At 43.8% G+C, this 21,841-nt stretch overlaps 1 protein-coding gene across 3 annotated transcripts in view; it reads left to right on the top strand.

Annotated features, from left to right (window-relative positions):
- The first annotated feature begins 1,512 nt into the window (after positions 1-1,512).
- Positions 1,513-21,841, top strand: part of MBOAT1 (membrane bound O-acyltransferase domain containing 1) — a 216,051-nt gene continuing 195,722 nt past the window's right edge. For 2 of the 3 annotated variants that reach the window (XM_030211557.1, XM_030211566.1), the window contains exon 1: positions 1,513-1,657. In XM_030211557.1, the coding sequence (XP_030067417.1) occupies positions 1,571-1,657 (87 nt within the window). In that variant the 5' untranslated portion in view covers positions 1,513-1,570. Of the gene's footprint in view, positions 1,658-2,051; positions 2,115-21,841 lie in introns of those variants that run through there. The other variant, XM_030211574.1, reaches the window with a different exon arrangement.

Consider the following 21,841-nt stretch of genomic DNA (forward strand, 5'->3'; position numbering starts at 1 on the left):
AGAATTGTGATATTATGATCCCTTGTTTCATATTGTTGATGGTCTGCATTTTCCGTATGGATAGTTTATTGGTTTATTAGGGTCTGCCCAGTGTTATGGTACAGTAAGGTTCTGAGTGTGTTTTTGCATAAATTTGTGCATAGTGTTTTACAGTTGAGCAATTGTGGTTAGGACATGCTTTGAGCAACCACTTTATTCTTTGACATATGATACATATTTAATATCTAAATGTAATAAAAGGTATTAATTGTGACTTATTTTTACTTATTTTTTTTCTGTGTTGTCAGACAATTATGGATGTAAGCCCCACCCCTGGCCCCACCCCTAACCAGTGTTGCCAGGTGGGCGGTTTTACCGCCCAATTGGGCGGTTTTCCGCGACCCGCCGCGGGAAATTTTTGCCCGCGGCGGGTTGCGGTTTTTTGGGCTGGTTTTTGGGCTTCAGGGCGGGTTTTTTTTCGGCCGCAGGGGGCGGGGTTAGTGATGTTTTGGGCGGGGCCGATGACGTGGGAGGCGGGGCCGGTGACGGGGGAGGCGGGGCCGGTGACGGCGGGGTTGATGACGGTGGGGGCGGGGGTGATGACGCGGGGGTTGGGGTGTCAGGGGCGGGGTTTGTGTTTGGGCGGGTTTTGGGCTGTTTCTTGTGCGGGATTGGGTGGGAAAAAAATTTTCCACCTGGCAACCCTGCCCCTAACCCCACCCCCTTTAGCCTCCCCAAACAGTTGGGCCACCGACCGCCTATGCTTACATGTTTCACTGTGGCAGACTGAAATTTTGTTGGTGAATAAAGATAACAGTATATTTGATTTCTCTTTTTCATTGATAAAATATATTTATCTTTAGGTCCCCTATGTAACAACTGAAATCGGTCCAGTTAAGTGAAAGTGTTCCAATCATATAAAATTTCCAAACTACACCACTAATTCTATACCTTGAAATATTTGCCCCTCGTTATTTTTTAATGCAATATAAATGACACAAAAATGAAACAGTGGCCAATTCGATCTTGGCCACATTTCATGCCACTGAACCAATCGAAAACAGAAGCGCTCCCAAAAGCCCAGCGTCACTCAATACTAAAGCTGGTTTCTGATTTGTACGGCCCTCTTATGGCTGACAGATGGCTCCGAACTGTGACAACAGCGAAGTTTCAAAAAGTCTTCTGAGTGCCTCTTAGGGAGGGGGGGGGGGCGCATAAAATTCCTCCCTTCAAGGCAGACTCCACATTTCATTATTCCGTCACCTCAATGAAAAGGCACTTGCAACATTTATCATTCACCTTGGGGCGGACCCCGATATTCAACACACTCCAGGGTACAACTTTGAAGCCGCCTGAACTGTAGCGCGCGCCCTGCTGCCCCCGAGAGGCGGGAAAGGAGCTGCCGCTGCTGCAGCCAGGGGCGGGGGAGGGGTGCGCTGAGCAGCTGCGCTGGTGCTAGAGGTGGGCGGGCGGTGGCTGCGAGTTTGGGCTTTACGAAGGAGGAGGAGTTGGAGTGGGGACTGGCCGGGGCAGCAGCAATAGCAGGACTCGGGATAGCATATGCCCCGGTGGTGTATCTTGTTGTGGAGGGATGGCGAGGGACCACCTTCCACCCCGGAGCACGGGCTCGGCGCTTTTGCAACCGATCAGCGACCACCTGCAAATCCCGCTGGAGCAGGTAAGGCGAGGGGCGGGGGCTCTGAGTTTTCTACATGATTTAAGTGTTGCGATCCGGAGCTGAACTGCCTCTGATCACTTTGCTCGCTAGAGCTCGTTGCTGTGGCGGACAAGTTCCATCCCAATTGATGTCTCCCCACCCCTTGCCCATTTCCCTTCTAGCGCGTGCCTTTCACATTCATAGGTGGGGAGTGTTGAATACACGTCTCTGACTTTTGGATACCGCCCTTCACATCGCATCAGAGCCGCTTTACGAATAAAACCTAAAGTAGAGAAGCAGAAACAAAATCTGAAAAAGTATCGATTCTACTGTTTAACGACTGGCCTGCAGGGAATAAGGAGAGGCGTGGCACCCTCTGGAGTCCCCTCCCCCAGCTCGGTCGCTTAGTCCAATGCAGGGACGGGCTGTACCAGCCTCTCGTGATGCCAGCTCGTAGACCAGCACCTACACAGAGGAAGTTAGTGGTGACATAAAAAAAAAAATGTTCTGCACTTGGGTGTATGTTTGTGTTCCTTACTTCTGTGACCGGCACGAACTGGACTGGTCCAAGTCCAGGAGATTCCTCTCTCCTTGGTTGTTATGTGTTTGCCTGCTCTAGACGAGTTGCACTGCAGTAGTTTGCAGGAACTTTGAGGGACTTAATCGTTCTTTTGCTTCTATGCCCGGGGGGTACTTTATCTTTCAGGAGTTGAACCCCTCTCCCTTTTTGTCACCAAATGGATCGTTAGATTAAGATGTATGTTTATATTTGGGCACAGAAAATGTTGCCTTGATGTGTATTATTACCAGGCAGAAAACGTCACAGGAAGACTGGTCTTAACAGTTTTGTTTAGAAAAGTTTAAAGAAAAACCCACCCATTCTTGTGAACGTTTAGCACTATTGCTGCTGCTGAACACGTAATGCACTTCAATACGAGCTGTGTTAGGTTTTATAATGTTACTTTATAAGATGTTTTGGATTTGATTTACTTAGCAAAATAAAATGATGTAGTAGCACAAATTATACCTTGTGCTTAAAATAAAAATCCCTTCCAAGTGTTCATACATTTGAAGTAACATGTAGGATGGCCTATGTCATTTGATGGTGGTTTTTGCCTCAAAATGACTGGAAAGGGAATTGGGACTTGATATACCGCCTTTCTGTGGTTTTTGCAACTCCATTCAAAGTGGTTTAGGGGAGTCGGGCAATGGAGGATTAAGTGACTTGCCCAGAGTCACAAGGAGCTGCAGTGGGACTTGAACGTAGTTCCCCAGGATCAAAGTCCACTGCACTAACCACTAGGCTATTTCTCCACTCCAACAAAAACAGGAAAAGAGCCCCTATGGTGAATCCAAAATGCAAAGGGAAGAGTCAGGGATGACCAAATGACTTCCAGTAGGTAGGTAGATGAAATCCCAAGCTTTATTGAACAAGCACCAAAGAAGGACCTGACCTGGGACTGTGTTTCTGCTGATAAGGCTGCCAGCTTCAGGGGGTCACAAAACATTGTAAGGCGCAGAACTAATATTGATGGTCAAACTGCAGGAAAGTACCACAAAGCATGAAATAGCAGAAGCTCATCCAGCGTGTGGACAAACAAGTGTCTGCCAGCAAGGCACTTCAAGGCAAAATTTTTTTCTTTAGTTGTGTGTGTTCCTAAGGATATTGGTCCTGTAATGAAGGGGAAAAAAAGACAAAAATGAAAATTCCTGTAAATGACCCAAAAGAAATTAAAATGAATATTTTTTGGCCAGCAAACTCCAAACTGGTTCCCTGAGTACTAGGGAAACTGTGGTTTGTATCCCTCTGATATGCCTTGTCACCTTGGGCAATTCACTTAACCCTCCACAGCCTCTGGTATAAGCTTAGATCTCCTTCTACTATATTGCAGTAAAAAGTTGCTGGATGCTAATTGCAAAAATTAAGGTATGGTCTTTGCAAAGCCTGTGGTAATTGTTGGAGGCATGCTCGGCATTTTCCCATACAGTTCATACAGAGAAGAAACATCTCATATTAAGTGTATGATAGATAATACGGAAGCTCTTAATGCCACATGTTGAGGTAGCGCTAACTAATCTGCACTATCTGCTGCAGTAAGTCCACACCTACCTCCTACCCCATTTCACACTATACATTTAACATGTATTAACTATATAATTCCTGTGTTAAAGAGACCCTTTATCAAAGTATGGTAAATTTTGAAATTTCTTTGTGATAAATGCCCAGACTACCAAATAGGCTGTGTTACTGTGTGGTAATCTGGGCAATTATTTTTCTGTAACTGTGTGAGCATTCTGGAAAAACACCATGGTAAGTGCACATACTGATAGTGTTGCTGTAATTACGTGGCAGTACGTGCATCTGCATGGGTTATGTCCCCTTGCCAGCAGACATTGTCATAATCATGGTATAAGGAGTGATTCAGATTGGAACTTGCCAGTATTCTCTGCTTTAACAGATTGTTCAAGTGTTGACTAATGCAGTAGATGCTGTTTGGCAGTGCCATAGCAAGTTATTGTGCCTTTTCCTGTGCGACTTTATGCAGTGGATTCTGTTTGGCAGGGCCATAGCAAGTTATAATTGTGCCTTTTTCTGGGTGAGTTGCCCACCATGGCATCCTGCCCTCCTGGAAACCCCTCCAAAACTACTTTCTACAAGTGCATCCATCCCCCTCCCAAAAGCCCCCCCCCCTCAGAAGAAGCCCTGGGGGGTGCCCTGAAGAGCTTTCACTCCCCTTCCTGAAGAACCCCCACCTCCCTCCTGAAGAACCCCCACCTCCCTGTAGGCCCCCCTATGGCTGCCATTTTGAACCCGAAGGTGGCAAGTACCGGAGTGACTGGGGTAGGGCAGGCAGCAGCGATCCCTAGACCAGAACATCCTTCAGGTAGGTGGTCTTTGGGACGGGGATGGATGTGCTTGGGAGGGGGGGGGGGTTAGGGATGGATGTGCTTGGGAGGGGGGGGGGTTAGGGAAGGGAGGCAATGAATAAGGCACAGTTTTGGTGCTCTCATAACCCTTGCACTTTGTAGCTGCACAAACTTAGCTGTGGCCATGCTGTTTGTTTGTTTTTGCTTAACTTCCTTGGGCACAGTCTGTAGCCTGTGATTCATGGATGGAGATCAGTAGGCTAGCTCGAAGCTCTGTAGGGGTGTCCAGAGTCTCATCTTTTGTAGAATTGAGGCTTGACTAGGCCAGGATCTTTTATGAATCATACTATCATGGCTAACTGAAATTGTTCCTGCCACTAGCCTGACTCTCATTTCTCAAGGACATGCTGAACATCTGTGTTTTGTCTCTGGTGTGAGACCAGTGAGAAGACAGATTTACACCAATACAAGAATGAGGTAAGCCTAGGCACCAGCTTGAACGGAGAGTGTGTCTGAAAGAACCATGGGCCTCATTATTCAGGGCCTGTATTTCATCTGTTGGGCAGATAGGTATGCAGGACCTGATTGTTCAAGAAATGTTGCCTGAGGATCATTGTAGCAAAGCCAAGACTGGGCTTTGGAAGAATAAAGGGAGAAGAGTTTTGGCGTGAGAGGAGAGCGGAGGAAAATCTGATAGCTCTTTGGTGATAGTGGATGCCATTGCTGTCCCTCCTAAGAACTGTACCTTTCTGTATTGCAAGCCATACAGAGAAGCCTTAGCTAATATTTACAGCTTATCACATTGAGGAGCCAGTAACCTGTGTCAGGCAGGGACTGTTACACAAACTTCTGATGTCTTCCAGCTGCACACTGGAGAATCTTGCTGGGAGGAAGCAACCCATCTTTCACCACATGGACAGCTGTCACACAGCCTACCCATAGGCTTGTCCAAGCTTCCTCACTCTGCTGCCCACCCATCCGCATGGACCAAGTCTCTGGTTGTGCACACCATCCACCCATAAGTGTGGACCAGATGTCTAGTGGTTTACACCACCCGCCTGTAAGCATGGGCCGAGTGTCTGATGGACCCTCTCTACAACTGGGGTGAACTTAGTCTGGGTCCTTGCAGATTCCAAAACAGTCCAAATCAAACCTCCTCATCCATCAGCAAAAGTCCAAACAGTTAGTGGTTTGAGTGTGAACAACAAAAAGAAAAGTTTTTACAGCAATTGCATCATTAGCTCACACAAATAACTAGGACAAAAAGGTCTCAGGTTAGAGCTAGGCTTGGCTTTGGCCTGCTCCCCTGCCATGACCCACATAACTCCACTTACAGCTGGAGAATGACACGGGGACAAAGTTTGTCTCTGCCTCTATAAGTTCTGTTCCTATCCGCACAAGCCTCAAACAGTTATGATTTTATATTTAAATCTTTTGATTAAAGTATAAAAAGGAACAATATTCTTAACTGTTGTTTATAAATCACAAATAGAAAACAATAATACAGATCAAGGATTAACAAAACCTCCTGTCTCCCCTCCTCCTCCTTCACAAACATCCTTCCCCTCCCCTATACTCCCTCTCTGCCCTACTTATAATAGCAACAGAAAGGGCCTGAGCTGTTATAACCTTTCACAGCACAGCCACAGGAACATGAATGATCAAAGTCAAACGAGCAATTAAAATAAACCCTCTACCCTTTGAACCCCAACAATACCTCTCAATGCTGAGAAACACGCTACAGCAAATATTAGATCTAATTCACCCTGTTAAAATATCAAGGAGGACAAAATACAACCTGCTCTGTATGCCCTACCCAGGAAGAAATATGCCCTATGAAGCACCCGGCCGATACCAGCGCTCCCTGTACTCTTGAACTGTTCTGGTTTTTGAATCCGTGGATGATTAATAAGTCAGCCACAATCTCAGAATTCAGTCTAGCTCTCCTTTCTTCCGCAGTCCTTTCCGTAATAGAAAAATGTCCTCTCAGAAGACATGCTGGTAGCAGGAATGCATAGGATCCCCCAGGCAACTTTTGCTAGTTTTGGCCAGCTCTTTTGCTTATTTTGTCCAAAATGTCAAAACATTATCGTTGGCATCAGTTGAACATAAATAACTGTCCAATTCATTAACAGCTTTCCATTTTTTAAAAATTAAAAAAAAATTATTTATAAAGTTCAGTTATACAATAACAAAAATAACTTCTTGTTTAAGTAACACAGAACAGAAAATGTGTAATGTAATATCTAAGAGGAAACAAAGCAAATCTTCCTTAGACCACTACTATGGGGAGGAGAGCTCAAAACCAGGAGAAAGCAAAAAGAAGATTACAGGATAGAAACTATCCAATATAAGAAACATAAGGCTTAGCAGATTTCCCCCCAAACTACAACGATGTCCAAAAGCTTAACGCTCAAGTGACCTTCTTCATATCTACAAAACGCCTCAATTGTTCTGGAGCAAAGAAGGACATATTTAGTTCCTCCTAACTTAATCATGGATTTCCACAGATAAGCCATTAAAAAAAGTGGTGCCAAGATATCTAGTCTCTTTCCTTACAGCCAAGAATTGTTTCCTCCTCTCTTGAGTAGATTTAGTCACATCAGGATAGATAATACGTTTGCCATGAAATGGTTCCGTTGCATGTCTAAAATATAATCTCAAAATTGCATTTAAGTCTTGCTCAAAAACCAAAGAAACCAACAGTGAACTCTTTCTGATGATTCTGACAAAGATTCTTCCAAAATAGCAGAAATATTGTTCAAATCTAGCCAAACCCCTTGGTCCCGTCCACCCTCCAATTCACCCTGAAATTCCATACAGGTATAGGGACCTAATACATTTTATTAACTGGAGGAATAAAATCTGGGGAATATTTCAAAACAGTAATAAGATAACTCTTGAACAAATCAAGAGGTGGTATTCCAGGGGACTTTGGATAATTTAGGAACCTAAGGTTCAGCCTGCGGTTATAGTTCTTGGTGTTTTCCAATGTTCTATGTATCACAAGATTCTTTCACTACAGAGCTTTGTTTCCCAGTTTTCTATGTATCACAAGATTCTTTCGCTATAGAGCTTTTAAGCTGAAGCAGTGTTCTCATTTTGCCTTGAATTTGTTCCACTGCCTTTGTGAAGTCCTCCATCTTCTGCCCTAGAACTTTAACCTCAGTAGAAGTATTTCCAGTCACTGAGTCTAGTTTTTGCAAGAGTCTCCAGATACTTTCAAGTGTTACCACTGATCCTTTCAGCAGCACAACGCTATAAGGAACACCCTCCACAGCAGAGTTTCCTCCATCACCTCTGGCATCAGGTTGCTCCACCCGTTGACCCTACACTGACACAAACGCTGGACATGGAGGTGCTAAAGACATTGGGGGTGACACGGATATTTTCAGCTTTCCAGCTGATTCTCCTTCCTCACACCTCTCAACAGGGCGTACTTCCCCAAAAGGTAAAGGTTTTCAACTGTGAAGCGGTCTATGAGTTGCTGACTTGGGGGTGGCACCCTGCGTATGCCTTGTAGCTCTATAGAAATGATAAATATTAGTAGTATGTGTCATAAGTGTGGGGAAAATGGTTTACCACCAGCAGCTCAGACAATGACATGTCATACAACCGATAGTGCCGCCATCTTGGCTCCTCCCAACAACAGCCTTCCAAGGAGAATTTGTTCCATAAAAGTCGATCAGAAAACTTCTAATGCTAACGTCCATTTTCATTCTTTTGGAGGAGCCTGGGGGCTTTTCAGATGTGATTTTTTTCTGGAAATGTGGATTATGGAGGATCCTGAGATGTTGATGGACTTGAGTCTTCCATTTTGAACTGTTGGTACAACCTTCTCAAAGATTCAGATGCTTGTTTCTGTATCCTCTGGGAAGATAATTGGATTATCTTTCAGACATGGGTGTAGAAGGGAAGCAACACTGTGTAGTGGATGAACAAGAAAATAAGTCTCAATGAAGTGTTTGAAATGCTCCTTGATACCAGCAACAATGGACAAATCTGTTGCAGAGTTAGATGCTTGAACAACTAGGCATGTGTTGGAAGGATGTTGCAGATGGTAGGAATCTGATCAGCAGACTACTCTTGTTGCCACATCAAAGGTAAGACACAAATGATGTCGTTTTAGCAGTGCTTTTATTTAAATCCAAAAGCAGATTCTGCAGTTTTTATCATTGAATTCAGTTGCTAGTTGTTTAAGATGTGTTAAGTTTTTACACATTGATTCTAGCATTTTATAGATGCTGTTCCATCTAGTTGGAACAGCCTGTTTAAGGATAATCTCAAGCTTCTGATGCATTCTTATTTATTTATTTCATAAATTTCTATACAGTGCAGTTTACCATTCTATGCTGTGTACAATATGACATACAAAATCATTAAATACATAAAAATTATCTCTACAACAATTCTGAAATATCAAGTTAATGACTTGGGATAATCAAAATAACACATTCTTCATTGTCATTAAGTACCTGAGACAAATGAGTTTTCAGCATCTTTTAAACTGATTTAGAGATCTGAGCATTCTTAGTGCTGGAGGTAGCTTATTCTAAGGTTTTGGTCCTATAATATAGAAAATTGAGGCTCTGTATTCTTCAAGACATACTCACCGGAAAGAGGGAACATCTTGAATTCTTGACGTGTGATGATTTTTATCAATCCACTTACTTCACCAACTGGAGAATCTGAGCCATCATCGTCCTTCAGTCCATGAACGAACACAAGATTCAAGTTGTGGCCAGCACACGATATCCACTGTTGACCAATGAAACCTTAACCTTAGCTCCATTGTTTGTAACATAGATATTGTCCTGAAGGTAAACCCCAAACTCTTCCAAGATTTCCTTCACAATAGATCTAATATTTGCTGCAGTGTGCTTCTCAAGCAGAGTTCTGGTGGCAAAGATTCTTGAGTTAAGATGAAAAATTTCATCTACATACTGTGCAGTTACTGTTATGGCATTCCAGTACCATCTTCAGTCCACAGATAAGTTGTGTTGTGACAGCAGATTAAATTTGGTGTTACATCAGACAGTGCTGCTTTTCCCTTTTCAGCAACAGCAGAAATATGTCTAGAAACTGTTCTGGCAGAGGGAAGTATATTTTGCACCAATTAAAATCAGCTTCTCAGCGAGATGAATTAAGCCAATTCCTTTGACTGTAAAGAAAGGCCTGATGTCAATGGTGCATATCAAGGCAACCACTTTGGTAACTTCTGCTTTCACTGTTGCAAGCACAGTCATCATTCTGAGTTTGTCCTTCTGACTCACTTTATGTAAGAAGTCCCAGATATTTCTCATGCTTTTGCCACAACTTGTTGCATGTGCTTTCAGTCCACTGGTACTGTCATGTGACTTCAGCACCATCTTACAAGTCTTGCACATGGTGAAACCGCTGCTTTGACCATCCATCTGGATGACAACAAAGGACTTCCACACCGCACTATCTCCATCATTTTAGATAATTGCTTGCTTTTTCTAACAATGAGATTTTGTATCGTTTTATCCATGGCTAGAGATAACCTAACCCCCCCCCCAAACAAACAAACACAGAGTAAATGACCAAATTAAAAAAACAAAAACATACAAAAAAAACCTGTGCAGTACAAATTACTACAATGGATTGAATTAGGGTATAGATAGATACTCTACAGCCTCATCAGTGTAACACAATTTTGGATTTGGATTTTAATGACAGCAAGATGAATCACAGCAGTATCACTTTCAAATGAAATCAATATAAATTGTTAATCTGTTCCAGATCTCATCCGCTAGTCTGTGTGATCTGTTTCCTGATTTATAAAGATGTGCATTGAAAATATTCCAGTAAGAATAGCATCATAGGCTGATAAATCAAAATCAGCTTTAACAGTATTACATTTCTGACATAGGTAGATCTTTCTTGATATTAACAATAGCAAAAAAAAAAGCAGAGGTCATGTGACACTATGAACGGGAGCAGTTGCTAGCTGCTCCGCTCCTGCCACCTCCTCACAAATCCCGCATTAAAACCTTCCAAAGTCCGGCGGTTTACCTGGGTTCCGTACCTGTGAATTAGCTGCACAGCTTAGGACTTGATTCCAGGTGGTTGACGGTGAAAATGGCAGCAAAATCGGTGCGAAAAGAAAAGAGCCGGTTACAAGAAGACAAGATGGCACCGGAGAGCCCCGTGACCTCTTTGGTTGGATCTGCATGGGCAGTGGAGATTGTTGCTGAGGAGACCAGTGCAATGGAGGCAATCTTGGACAAAAAACTAAGCTCTTTGGATTCCAAGCTGGAGCATCTCCAGAGCAATGTGGCACAACTAAGCAAGGACTTGACAGTTTTTCAACAGCGCACGGGGGACTTGGAGGACCGTGTAATGAGTGTGGAGGAGGGACAAACTAAGATGCAAAAGCTGCTTGAGTCTTATGCTGAGAAACTTGAGGATTTGGAGAACAGGTCAAGGCGAAACAATTTGTGCTTTGTGGGCTTGCCAGAGTTGCTGGGGGACAGAGACCTGCAAACTTTCTTGGAACCCTGGTTAATGAAGGAACTGGTGTTCCCTGCCTTGTTGGGACCTCTACAGATAGAGCATACCGGGTGGGACTCAACCCGGTTCTGCCAGACCACGAGTGGTTATTTTTTGTCTGCTCAACTTTAATCACAAAACAGCGATTTTACAAGCCCTAAGGGGAGGGAAGGAACTCAGATATGAAAACCATAAAATTCTCTGCTTCCAGGACTACTCTGCGGTAGTGGCGGCCCAGTGACGGAATTTCTCACCTATTTGTTCGCAGTTGGTGATGCGCAAGATTAAATTTGCTCTCCTTTATCCTGCTAAGTTGAGGACCACGTATCAATCCACTACGAAAACTTACACTTCAGTTGAAGAAGCGCAGACATTCATGAATCAGCTTGGCCCTGCGAGCCTGCATGGAGAGCACATGGATGGTTGATCTGAGCGGAGTTGTTGTTAGACTTTTCTAGGGGACTTATTTTGCAGTCACTGCCATCCGGTTACAAACATTGGAGATGAGGGTTGTAGTGTGGCTCTACCCAGAGACGCGTGTATAAGCTGCCACTGGGTATAAGTGTGAGGTTTTTGGGGGGAGAGGTGGTGAGTGATATGGATCATGAGTGTTACGGGTTATGAGTGGGATCAGGGGTGGGGGAGCTGTTAACGTGATAACGGGACTACTTCATTTGACATCAGTGGTAACGCATGGACTGAGAAGTCTTTCAAGGAGATCGCATGCAAGCCTAGGCTTGCTTTTTGTTATACAGCTCATCAGCGGTTTACGGACCATCACAGTATGTACTGCATCTCGATGGTTGGTGCGCCACAGTCTTAAAGCAACTGTACTACGATAAGTTCATGTGGGGGGAACAGGGTGGAGGGATATTTGGGTTTGTCCTGCTATATGACTTTGTCGACTATGACCAACGGGCAATCCCAGACAGGCTGAGGGTGTATCTTGTGTTTGCCTTATGCTGGAATGTGATTGCTGTAGTTAGGATAATTATATATTATTATTTATTTTATTTTTACATTATGGTTATGAGAGAAGATAATGTTTGGTACACCTGGGTCAAGGGGACTTGTGAGGGGGATTATTTATATGGGGTTTTTAGTTCTGGATCTGTAATTGTTTGTTGCAAAGGGTTGTGAGGAGAGGCGTCGAGTGTGACTTCCTTTGGGAACCACTTTCTGGAATAAGGGGGGGGGGTAAGAGGGTAACATTAGGGGGAGGGTAGGGGTTCAGATGGGTCTGTTAGATGGGGGTAGTATTCAAGGGGGTGCGAATCTCAGCACTATGAGGAGGTTAAATGACATGCTGAAGGTAAATTTGTGCTTTTTATTATGGAGAATTTGGTACCTGATTGGGCGCGGACACAGGCTGGGATGGCCCCTCTCATTTGACAGATGTTTTTTTGTGGCAGATTAGGTGTCATCATTTCCCTTGATGTGGTTAAGATAGTCACCTGGAATGTGGGGGGTATTCAGTCTCCCATAAAACGATCCAAAATCCTGCAATATCTACAGCGAATTCATGCTGATATTGCTTTATTGCAAGAAACGCATCTTTCTGACATTGAACATGACAAATTAGTGAAATGGTGGGTGGGGGAATGTGTAGCCTCCCCTGCAGTGGGCAAGAAGGGGAAGTGGCCATTCTTATTAGGAAAGGTTTGACAGCGCAGTTAAATAATATTGTTACAGATTCTGAGGGCTGTTTTACTTTTTGTAAAGCTATAATAGCAAGGCAGGGTGCTTTACTGGGTAGCATTTATGCCCCCAATCAACTGGACAATAATTTTTATAAGCGCTTATTAGTAGTTCTTACAGGGGAGGACTCTGTGCCCTTGATTCTGGGGGGGGGGGGGGGACTTTAATATGGCATGGGATCCCCAGCTTGATAGATCTCATCCTCCTTCAAAGACCGAGGGCTTGGTCAACAAAAGGCCTACCAAATGTTTGCTCTCTGTTGGACCTCTTGGACGTGTGGCGTGTTTTACACCCACTAGATAGGGATTATACACACTTGTTGAGAGCCCATGATACCCAATCACGGTTAGACTACTTGATGACCTCCCGTTCGCTTTTTGCGGAAATAGGTGACTTTTAAATTGGCCCATATGTAATTTCAGATCACGATGCGGTTTGGATGCTTTGGCAACCAGGGGGCTTGAGAGGCACTGTTAGGCTTTGGTCCTTTCCCAGCTTTCTATATCGGGATGAGAAATTCTGGGAATATCTGTTAGCACGTTGGACAGAATATAGACATTTTAATGAGAGGACTGCGTTGGATGCCAGTCTTTTTTTGGGAGGCAGCGAAGGCGGTGCTGAGAGGAGAGATCATAAGCTATGTAAGCCATTTAAAAAAAGCTAGAGATAGGGAAATACTGAGGCTGGAGAAACAAGTGTCAATCTTAAGAAGGAGATTTGGTGAGCACCTGAATGCCCGTCTGAAACAGGAGTTATTATCTGTACAGATAGCCCTTAATTCTTTAATACATGAGAAAGCGGTTAAGTCGCAGACCTTCTAGAGATTTCAACTATATAAATATGGTAATAAAGGGGGCAAGTTGTTAGCCAGATTGATAGCGCGGAAACAAGCATCTAGAATCATTGTCTCCATAAGGGATCGATCTCGGAAAACGCTTCACACAGACCCTGAAATCCGTGATACTTTTAAAACCTTTTATCAAAATCTATACAAAGCTGAGGAGTCGAACGGTGTACCGGGTAGTCTTTATCTGGATGGACTGGAGACCCCTAGGCTGACTTCGACAGACCGGGAAGCTTTAAATACCCCCACTTTAAATACCCCCCATACATCCCGATGAGGTCAGTTGGGTAAGGCCCCAGGGCCGGATGGCTTCCGGGCTAAATTTTACAAGCTGATGGGGGATGCTATTGTTCAACCTTTAGCACAGGCGTTTAATGCTTGGGTGGAAGCAAGAGTGTTGCCAAGCCATCTGAATCTGGCCCAAATTATAGTGCTCCCAAAAACAAATCGTGATTTAGCCTTACCAGCGTCATATAGGCCCATCTCCCTCTTGAATTATGAGGTAAAGCTTTTTGCAAAAATCTTGGCTAATAGGATGGACCGAATTTTGCAGAAACTCACCCATGATGCACAGGTGGGATTTGTTCAGGGTCGCTCAGTAGCAAAAAAAATGTCAGGCGTATATTAGCTTCTTTGGAGCATGTGGGTACAGCCCTGGAGCCTTCTTTGATAGTTTCGATGCCGAGAAGGCTTTTGATCGCGTTCAGTGGGATTTCTTGTTTACAGTTCTGGAAGCTTATGGTTTTAAGGGTTGGTCTGTGAGAGCGGTCAAGACCCTATATGCTTCGCCACGTGCCAGGGTAATGGTAAACGGTCAAGTTTTAGATGATATTGAGATTGGTCGTGGGACTCGGCAGGGATGCCCTTTATCGCCATTACTTTTTGCTATATATCTTGATCCACTGATACGTGATATTTATTCGAACCCTGCTATACGTAGTGTTACGTTAGGGAGGGTCAACTTTAAATTAGCTGCTTTTGCTGATGATCTCCTAGTGATGCTTACGGACCTCTGGGATTCGCTGCAAGCCTTACTGGAGGTCTTCAAGGAGTTTGGAGATTATTCTGGTTTTTGCTTAAACTTAGATACATCTGAGGCTCTGGCCGCATTGCCGGATGCTCGCCCATCTTGGCCCGGGAGATTCCCCCTCTGTTGGGCAGACGGATCATTTAGGTATCTGGGAGTTTTCCTCACACCAAAGGTGGTAGATTTGTATAGGCTTAATATTAAACAGATGCTGGCCCAGACTGAACAGCAGTTGGAGAGGTGGCGCGCGTTGCCTGTGCCGCTGATTGGGCGCTTATGTCTTGTTAGAATGGTGATACTCCCTAGATGGCTATACTTACTGCATACTCTGCCTCTGCGCCTGTTAAGAAAAGACATTAGACGATTTTATCAATTGGTGACGGGGTTCTGCTGGGCGAAGAAGAAAGCAAAGGTGAGATGTCAATTTATGCTGGGGGCTGGGCTCAGGGGGGTCTGGGCTTACCTAATTTGAAGCTTTACAACTTCGCTTGCGTCCTAAGACATGTCAGAGATTGGCTATTCTCTTTGAGTTACTATACGCCCCTGGATTTTGAGGTAGCATTCTTTGCCCCATTTAAATTACACTCTATATTGCAGGTAGATAGGTCTCTAATTCCTGGTCACTTGAGAAACAGTGCTCTTTTGAGCCCTTTGAGAGAGGCTTGGCGGTCCTTGGGGAATTGTTTAGGCGGGAACCCTAGGGTTATGGAAATTCTGACCATTAGGGGCAACCCAGCCTTTTTGCCAGGTTTAGATAATCCAACCTTTGTACATTGGGAGGAATTGGGGTTGGGCTGCTTAGAAGTGGTCTTGGGAGCAGATGGAGTGTTACAACCATTAGATCAGTTGAAAAACCAAGAGTCTATTCAATGGGGGGACATGTTTGCTCATTGCCAATTAAAACATTTCATTAGGACATTAGATGTTGCGGCGCTGCGTCTCAAATTAGGAGCTAAAATTAGATCATTTTTTGAGGAACTTTCGGATAGCGCTCCTACAATATCGGGCATTCACAAGGCGTTGTGGTCTTTTTGAAGGTTTGAGGATCTAGAACAGATTAGAGCTAGATGGGAGCGGGATTCGGGAATGAATCTGGATTCGTGAGACATTTAGCACACCTTAAGGGCATCCCGAAACTGGTCAGTGGTGCTGGTTACCGGGAGTGCGCTTTTCGAGTAATACATAGAGCTTATTTCACTCAGGTTCAACTGTTAAATGCTGGAGGTTTGCAGACACCTCTATGCCCAAAGTGTAAACTGTTAGATAATACGTTCTTTCATGCCTTTTGGAATTGCGTGGTGGTACAATGCTTTTGGCGTCGGGTGGTGGAATACCTATCTTTTTTGTTCTCACATAGAGTTGTGGGTACCCCAGTTCAAATGGTGCTTGATTGTCCGGGGTCCTTCAGGGGGTCATCAGCGAAGTGTACTTTATTATTCTGCAAATTGTGCCTGATGGCGAGGAAGTGCATTTTGCAATCCTCGCCCTCAGAGGACACATCTGAATACTGGCATTGGCGTAATCTTATGCACCAGCTGATGTCTTGGGAGGCGAGAGAGTCTAGGAGCTCCTATAAGCTAAAAACCCGTTTTCTAAAAATTTGGGGCACCTATTTGGACACACTGTCTCAACGGGGTAGGAGCCTTATTCTCAGTGTGTTGTGGTTGGTTTGTGTGAATTTTTTCCTTTGTCTCCCTCTTAGATGAGGGCACATCCCCTTGAGTAGGGTGGGGGTTGGAGGGTGAGGGGGGGGGTTGGGTTTGGTAGGTGTTTCTTAGCCGGCATGTGCATAACTCCCATGTGTGAAGGGGAGCACTAAGAATTTTGTTGTAACTGTTGGTGTAGGGGTAGTCGGCGATTTCATATGATGAGGATCTCAAGTGGGGAGGGGAGGATTAAGATGGGGGAAGGTGTTTGGGGCCTTTTTGGGAGCACTTAAGTTTTGGGTGGTGATATATAGGGCTCAACTCAGGAGAGAACACCTCAATTACACCAATTGTGGTGCTGAATATTATGGAGGATTGTTCTTGTGATATATAACACTTTGTACTCTCCTTGGATTGTGCTACCTGTAATTGTATCTGCAATATTGTTTTTGTTTGGACACCAATTTATTTCATAATAAAAACAGTTGAAACATAATAGCAAAAAAAGCACCAAGAGCCTTCAAAAAAGGGACACAGTTCCTTTAATCATATAGCTTGAACATTAGTGTTCCATAAAATGGGCAGAGTTTCGGCGCACAGCGCCTGCGTCAGAACCCAACTGTGTAACAGCATCAAAATGATGAAATGTGCAGAGAACAAGCTGTCTCCCTTGCATGTATGTTAGTAGCAGAGACAGTCTCTTTGTTTTAAAATTTTTTTTTATTTATAACCATTTACATTTTTACAAGCGATAAAACAACTTGCTGGAGATGGAAAGAGATGGTTCACTGGCACATATGGTTTTCTACTGTAAAAACGTCAGAGCTTACTGGCAACTAATTTGGTCAAAAATGTGTCTTATCTTTCACTTGCCTGAGTCCACTGCGCTCTCTTATGAGGTTGTGATCTTACGAGCTTCTTGTCCTACTGTCCCTCTTTTGGAGTCTGATAAGAAATTGTATAACATACTGCTAGCTGTTGCCTTGCATTTAATTGTCTCCAATTGGAAACATAATGTGTACCTGAATTATAATGAATGGTGGAGTTATGTATGCGTGATCAGAAAATATGAAACAATTTTGGCCCATAGACGTCAAAATATTAGGTCTGTTTTGAGGACCTGGGCTCGTTTAGACCTTTTTTGTCAGGAGCCACATAGCACTCCTTGACCTTGTGTAACCCTGCAATTTGTCTCCAGGTATTGCCATGGAACTTTGACGTTGATTATGCTTATGATTTTTTTTTTTTTTGGGGGGGGGGGTAATTTCCGGGGGGGGGTTGTTTGATTTTGTGTTTATTTTTGCATTCTCTGTATGACAAAACCTTTAATAAAAATATAATTAAAAAAAAAAAAAAACAACTTGCTGGAAATACAGAGAAAGTAGTATGTAGGAATTATTTCAGTCAGGTAATTCTATTCTCTTCCTTAGACCACTAAATAGGGAGAGCAAAACAACATAAGGAGATCAATTAAACAGTAAACAGAAAAAAACCCCGTGGTATTAACCTGATTATCCCCAGATATTACTCGTCTAATTCATTATTCTACATTGATCATCTGGTTGGCTTCTTCAAGGCCAATACGGTGTATAGTCAAATCATTTCATTGAAAAACATACTTATTGTCCAATATTAGTTAGAAATAATACATCTGATTACATTCTTTCTGTTTTAAAAACCAGAAGTTATTTAACAATACATATACTTAAGTCTCTAATTCAAATCCCACTGATTAAAGTAATCTCAGTTTTCACAGGCTTCACTCCTTTTAAAGTAATAATTTGAGGAAATATTTCTGAGGAAAACTTTAGGAGTCATACCCGGAACTCTGGGAAAAACAACAATCTCAATATTAATCATTTATAATAATATTCATTTTATTATTCAAAATTTCTGGTCTGTTATCATAACCACTTCTTGCTCATGTAGAATCAGTTTGTTTATATCAATTTTTTTACTCTCAAAGGGTGAGACAGTCTCTTTGTAATTGGATCTGTGATATTAACTACCATTTTAAATTTAATTACTCACCTTTAGGGGGAGGAGTGGCCTAATGGTTAGTGCAGCAGGCTTTGATTCTGGCTACCTGGGTTCAATTCCCACTGCAGCTCCTTGTGACCTTGGGCAAGTCACTTAACTCTCCATTGCACCAGGTACAAAAAAAACTTGATTGTGAGCCCTCTAGGGGCAGATAAAAGTACCTGCATATAATGTGTGCAGTTCTGCGTACATCAAGTAGCGCTATAAAAATGATTAGCAGTAGTAGTAGTACCAAATGAGAGCAAGGTGAATTGCATACAGCAGCATTTCAGGAATTTCTTAAAAAAAAAAAAAGGCTGAACAGTTATCAAACAGATCACTTTCTGGAAGTACAGGAGTGCCTTCTTCACTTTAACCTAAAGATTTCTGTATCATGGCTTGTTATATATTTTGAACTCTATTATTTCAAGCATCTACCAACATTAAACCACATACACATCTATGGAATTAATTCAACTGTATGTAAAGATGCAGAGAGAGAGACACACACACACACACACACAATCTTTTAATTTAAATCTGATCAGACAAGAGTCTGCTCTAAGATAGTCACCTCAACACACATCAGATCCTGCAATATGTTGAAAAACCCTGTCTGATACGACAGACTAAAATTATATTAATGTTTTGATGTAATCTTGGTAAGGCCAACACTCATCCCTCCACTGCAAAACAGTATTCACAAACGTGTGCAAAAGCACACTCAGAAGTCAGAACCTTACCATAACAGCACTAACTCCCAGAGTAACAACTTTACCCGGCACTGTAGTTATTACACCAGGCCCTAAAATCCAAAAGATAGGGCTCATGCCTGTCATGTCTGAGCCCTGCCAAGGCAAGACTAAGCCCTAGGAGAGGAAATCTTGGGCACAGCTATATAGTCATGTCTTTTTAGTTTGTGATTCGGGGGGGGGGGGGGGGGGAGGTGAGGGAGAGAAAAAAAATGTGACAGTGTATGGTGTGGGAGGATTAGAATTGTATCTAGTTTTTATGGATTAGGATTATTTGCTTTTCCAATCCAGGACTCAAGATTAGTTACTTTTCAGGTACAGTAGGTATCCCTCTGCTCCACAGGGCTTATAAATTTGCCCTTGATTTCCTCAAGTTCACTTATTTCCCCATTCTAAGAGTATTAAAAAAATAAGATTAAATCATGTAGAGCTTGTTAAGCATACTATATGGTGTTGAATGTATTCCCAAAGATGAGCTTTCTTGGCCTTTCAAAATACCAGATGGTAAAGTCTCAAGTTAGGTTGCTTCAGCATGGAAGGACAAACTTGTAAGAGTTGAGTGTTAGTTTCATTCCATATGACACCTTCAGCAGCTGAAAGTGTTATATTGGATGTAAGAACACCCACCTTGCTTTCAGGATTACAAGTCTGAACAGCCTCTTCCCCCCCCCCCCCACCCCATCTATCTCTCTCCCTTTCGCCCGCTGTCACCTCATGGTCCTAAGTGTTCCTCCGGCATAGATACAGGCAGCCTTCTGCTGGTGTTGGGATGGCTGGGTCCTTTCCTGAGGCACATCCCGCCAAAGCAGAAAACAGGACGGCGCCTGAGGAGAGAGAGGCCCTGAAGGCTGCCTGTGTGCCAGGCTGGAGAGTACAGCACTGGACTGCAGGCGGAAGGGACTAAATGATGTAGGTTCTAGGTTGCACTAGGCAATAGCCATTACCTTTGTTCTCATTCATTCATTCATTACACAAGAAAACAGACTAGTGTATCTCAGGGGAGGGCTAAATATTCCTTTGTGGTGAAGTCAATTGTCATTTGGAGAAGGCAGAATAAAATCAGGTAGAGCTTTAAAAATGCAATGCATACATATTGCCATAGAAATGAAAACTTCCCAAACATTGCACTTCTCTGTGAGTGTCTTAAGAGAAATCTTCTAATATAGACAGCATAGCAGGTGCTGCTTGGCCAGACGGCACCCTCAGCAGCAGAGTCTTCACATCACAGCCTGCGAGTGAAATACAGAAGGACTCTGCTGGGGGTCCTGTCTGGCTGCACTACTAACTGCTTTACCTGAATGAACAGTTTCTTGTGGGTTATTATTACCTCATCCAATGCATACATATTGCCATAGAAATGAAAACTTCCCAAACACTGCGCTTTTCTGTGAGTGTCTTAAGAGAAATCTTCTAATATAGACAGTATAGCAGGTGCTGCTTGGCCAGACGGCACCCCCAGCAGCAGAGTCTTCACATCACAGCCTGCGAGTGAAATACAGAAGACTCTGCTGGGGGTCCTGTCTGGCTGCACTAGTAACTCCTTTACCGAATGAACATTTTCTTGTGGGTTATTATTACCTTATCCAATATCCTGGCCTAAAAACCCATCTGTGTTAATTCCAATCCAGAGTATGTCACACAGCAGCAGTTTAAGCTTAATGTTATACAGTAGCTGTATGAGAACTGCCAGTTAATATGCTAACTGGAGTCTAGTTTTATTTTAGAGCTGTACCGAATAGCATATTTTACTATTTGGCCAAATACAATGAATCTCCTTGCAAATCTCCCGCCAAGGTGCGGGCAGTTCGTCACACCCTCCTCAACTTACAACGACTGGTAGCCGTCCAGCCTGTACCCCCAGCAGAAAGAGGGTGCGGTTGATACTCTTTTGGTGCCAAAAAAGGGCAGTTCTTGGCAACCTGTCCTAGATCTCAAGTGCGTCAACAGGTCCTTACGGCTTCGGCATTTCCGCATGGAAACCCTCCGCTCGGTGATTGCAGTGGTAAAGCCAGGGGAAGGGATTCAAGTCATCCTTATCTAGACTACTGGCTTGTGCGGGCATCTTCTTTTGAGCAGAGTGGACGGGCAACCGACAGAGTGGTCGGGTTGCTTCATTCACTTGGTTGGGTGATCAACTTCCCAAAGTGCAGCCTTACCCTCCCAGATGCTGGAATACTTGGGAGTGTGCTTCGATACCCGAACAGAGATAGTTTCTCTTTCTTCAGCTTGAGCACAGCGGTTGCAGGGTCAGTTGCGAGCTCTGTTCCAAACTTCGAACCCGCGGGCTTGGGACTATGTACAAGTTCTGGGTTCCATGGCCTCCATCTTGGACGTCATAAAGTGGGCCAGAGCTCACATGCGCCCCCTGCAGTGGCACCTTCTGAGCCGTTGGTCTCCTCGGAGGATTATGAGGTTCGAGTGCCATGTTAACCCGTCTGCACACAATCATGCACTGGTGGTTCATTAAAAAAAATCTGGTGTTGGACATTTTTTTTTTGTTACATTTGTACCCCGTGTTTTCCCACTCATGGCAGGCTCAATGCGGCTTACATGGGGCAATGGAGGATTAAGTGACTTGCCCAGAGTCACAAGGAGCTGCCTGTGCCTGAAGTGGGAATCAAACTCAGTTCCTCAGTTCCCCAGGACCAAAGTCCACCACCCTAACCACTAGGCCACTCCTCTCACCTCTGCATTCGCCTGCAAACCCCGGAATGGAAGATCGTGACCACAGATGTGTTGCTGTCTGGTTGGGGGGCTCCAACAGACGGCCCAGGGCATTTGGACCTCGACGGAGGCGTCTTGGTCCATCAACCACTTGGAGTTGCGGGTGATTCGTCT

The sequence above is a fragment of the Microcaecilia unicolor genome, chromosome 1, assembly GCF_901765095.1.
Source record: "Microcaecilia unicolor chromosome 1, aMicUni1.1, whole genome shotgun sequence".
NCBI classification, from domain to species: Eukaryota; Metazoa; Chordata; class Amphibia; order Gymnophiona; family Siphonopidae; genus Microcaecilia; species Microcaecilia unicolor.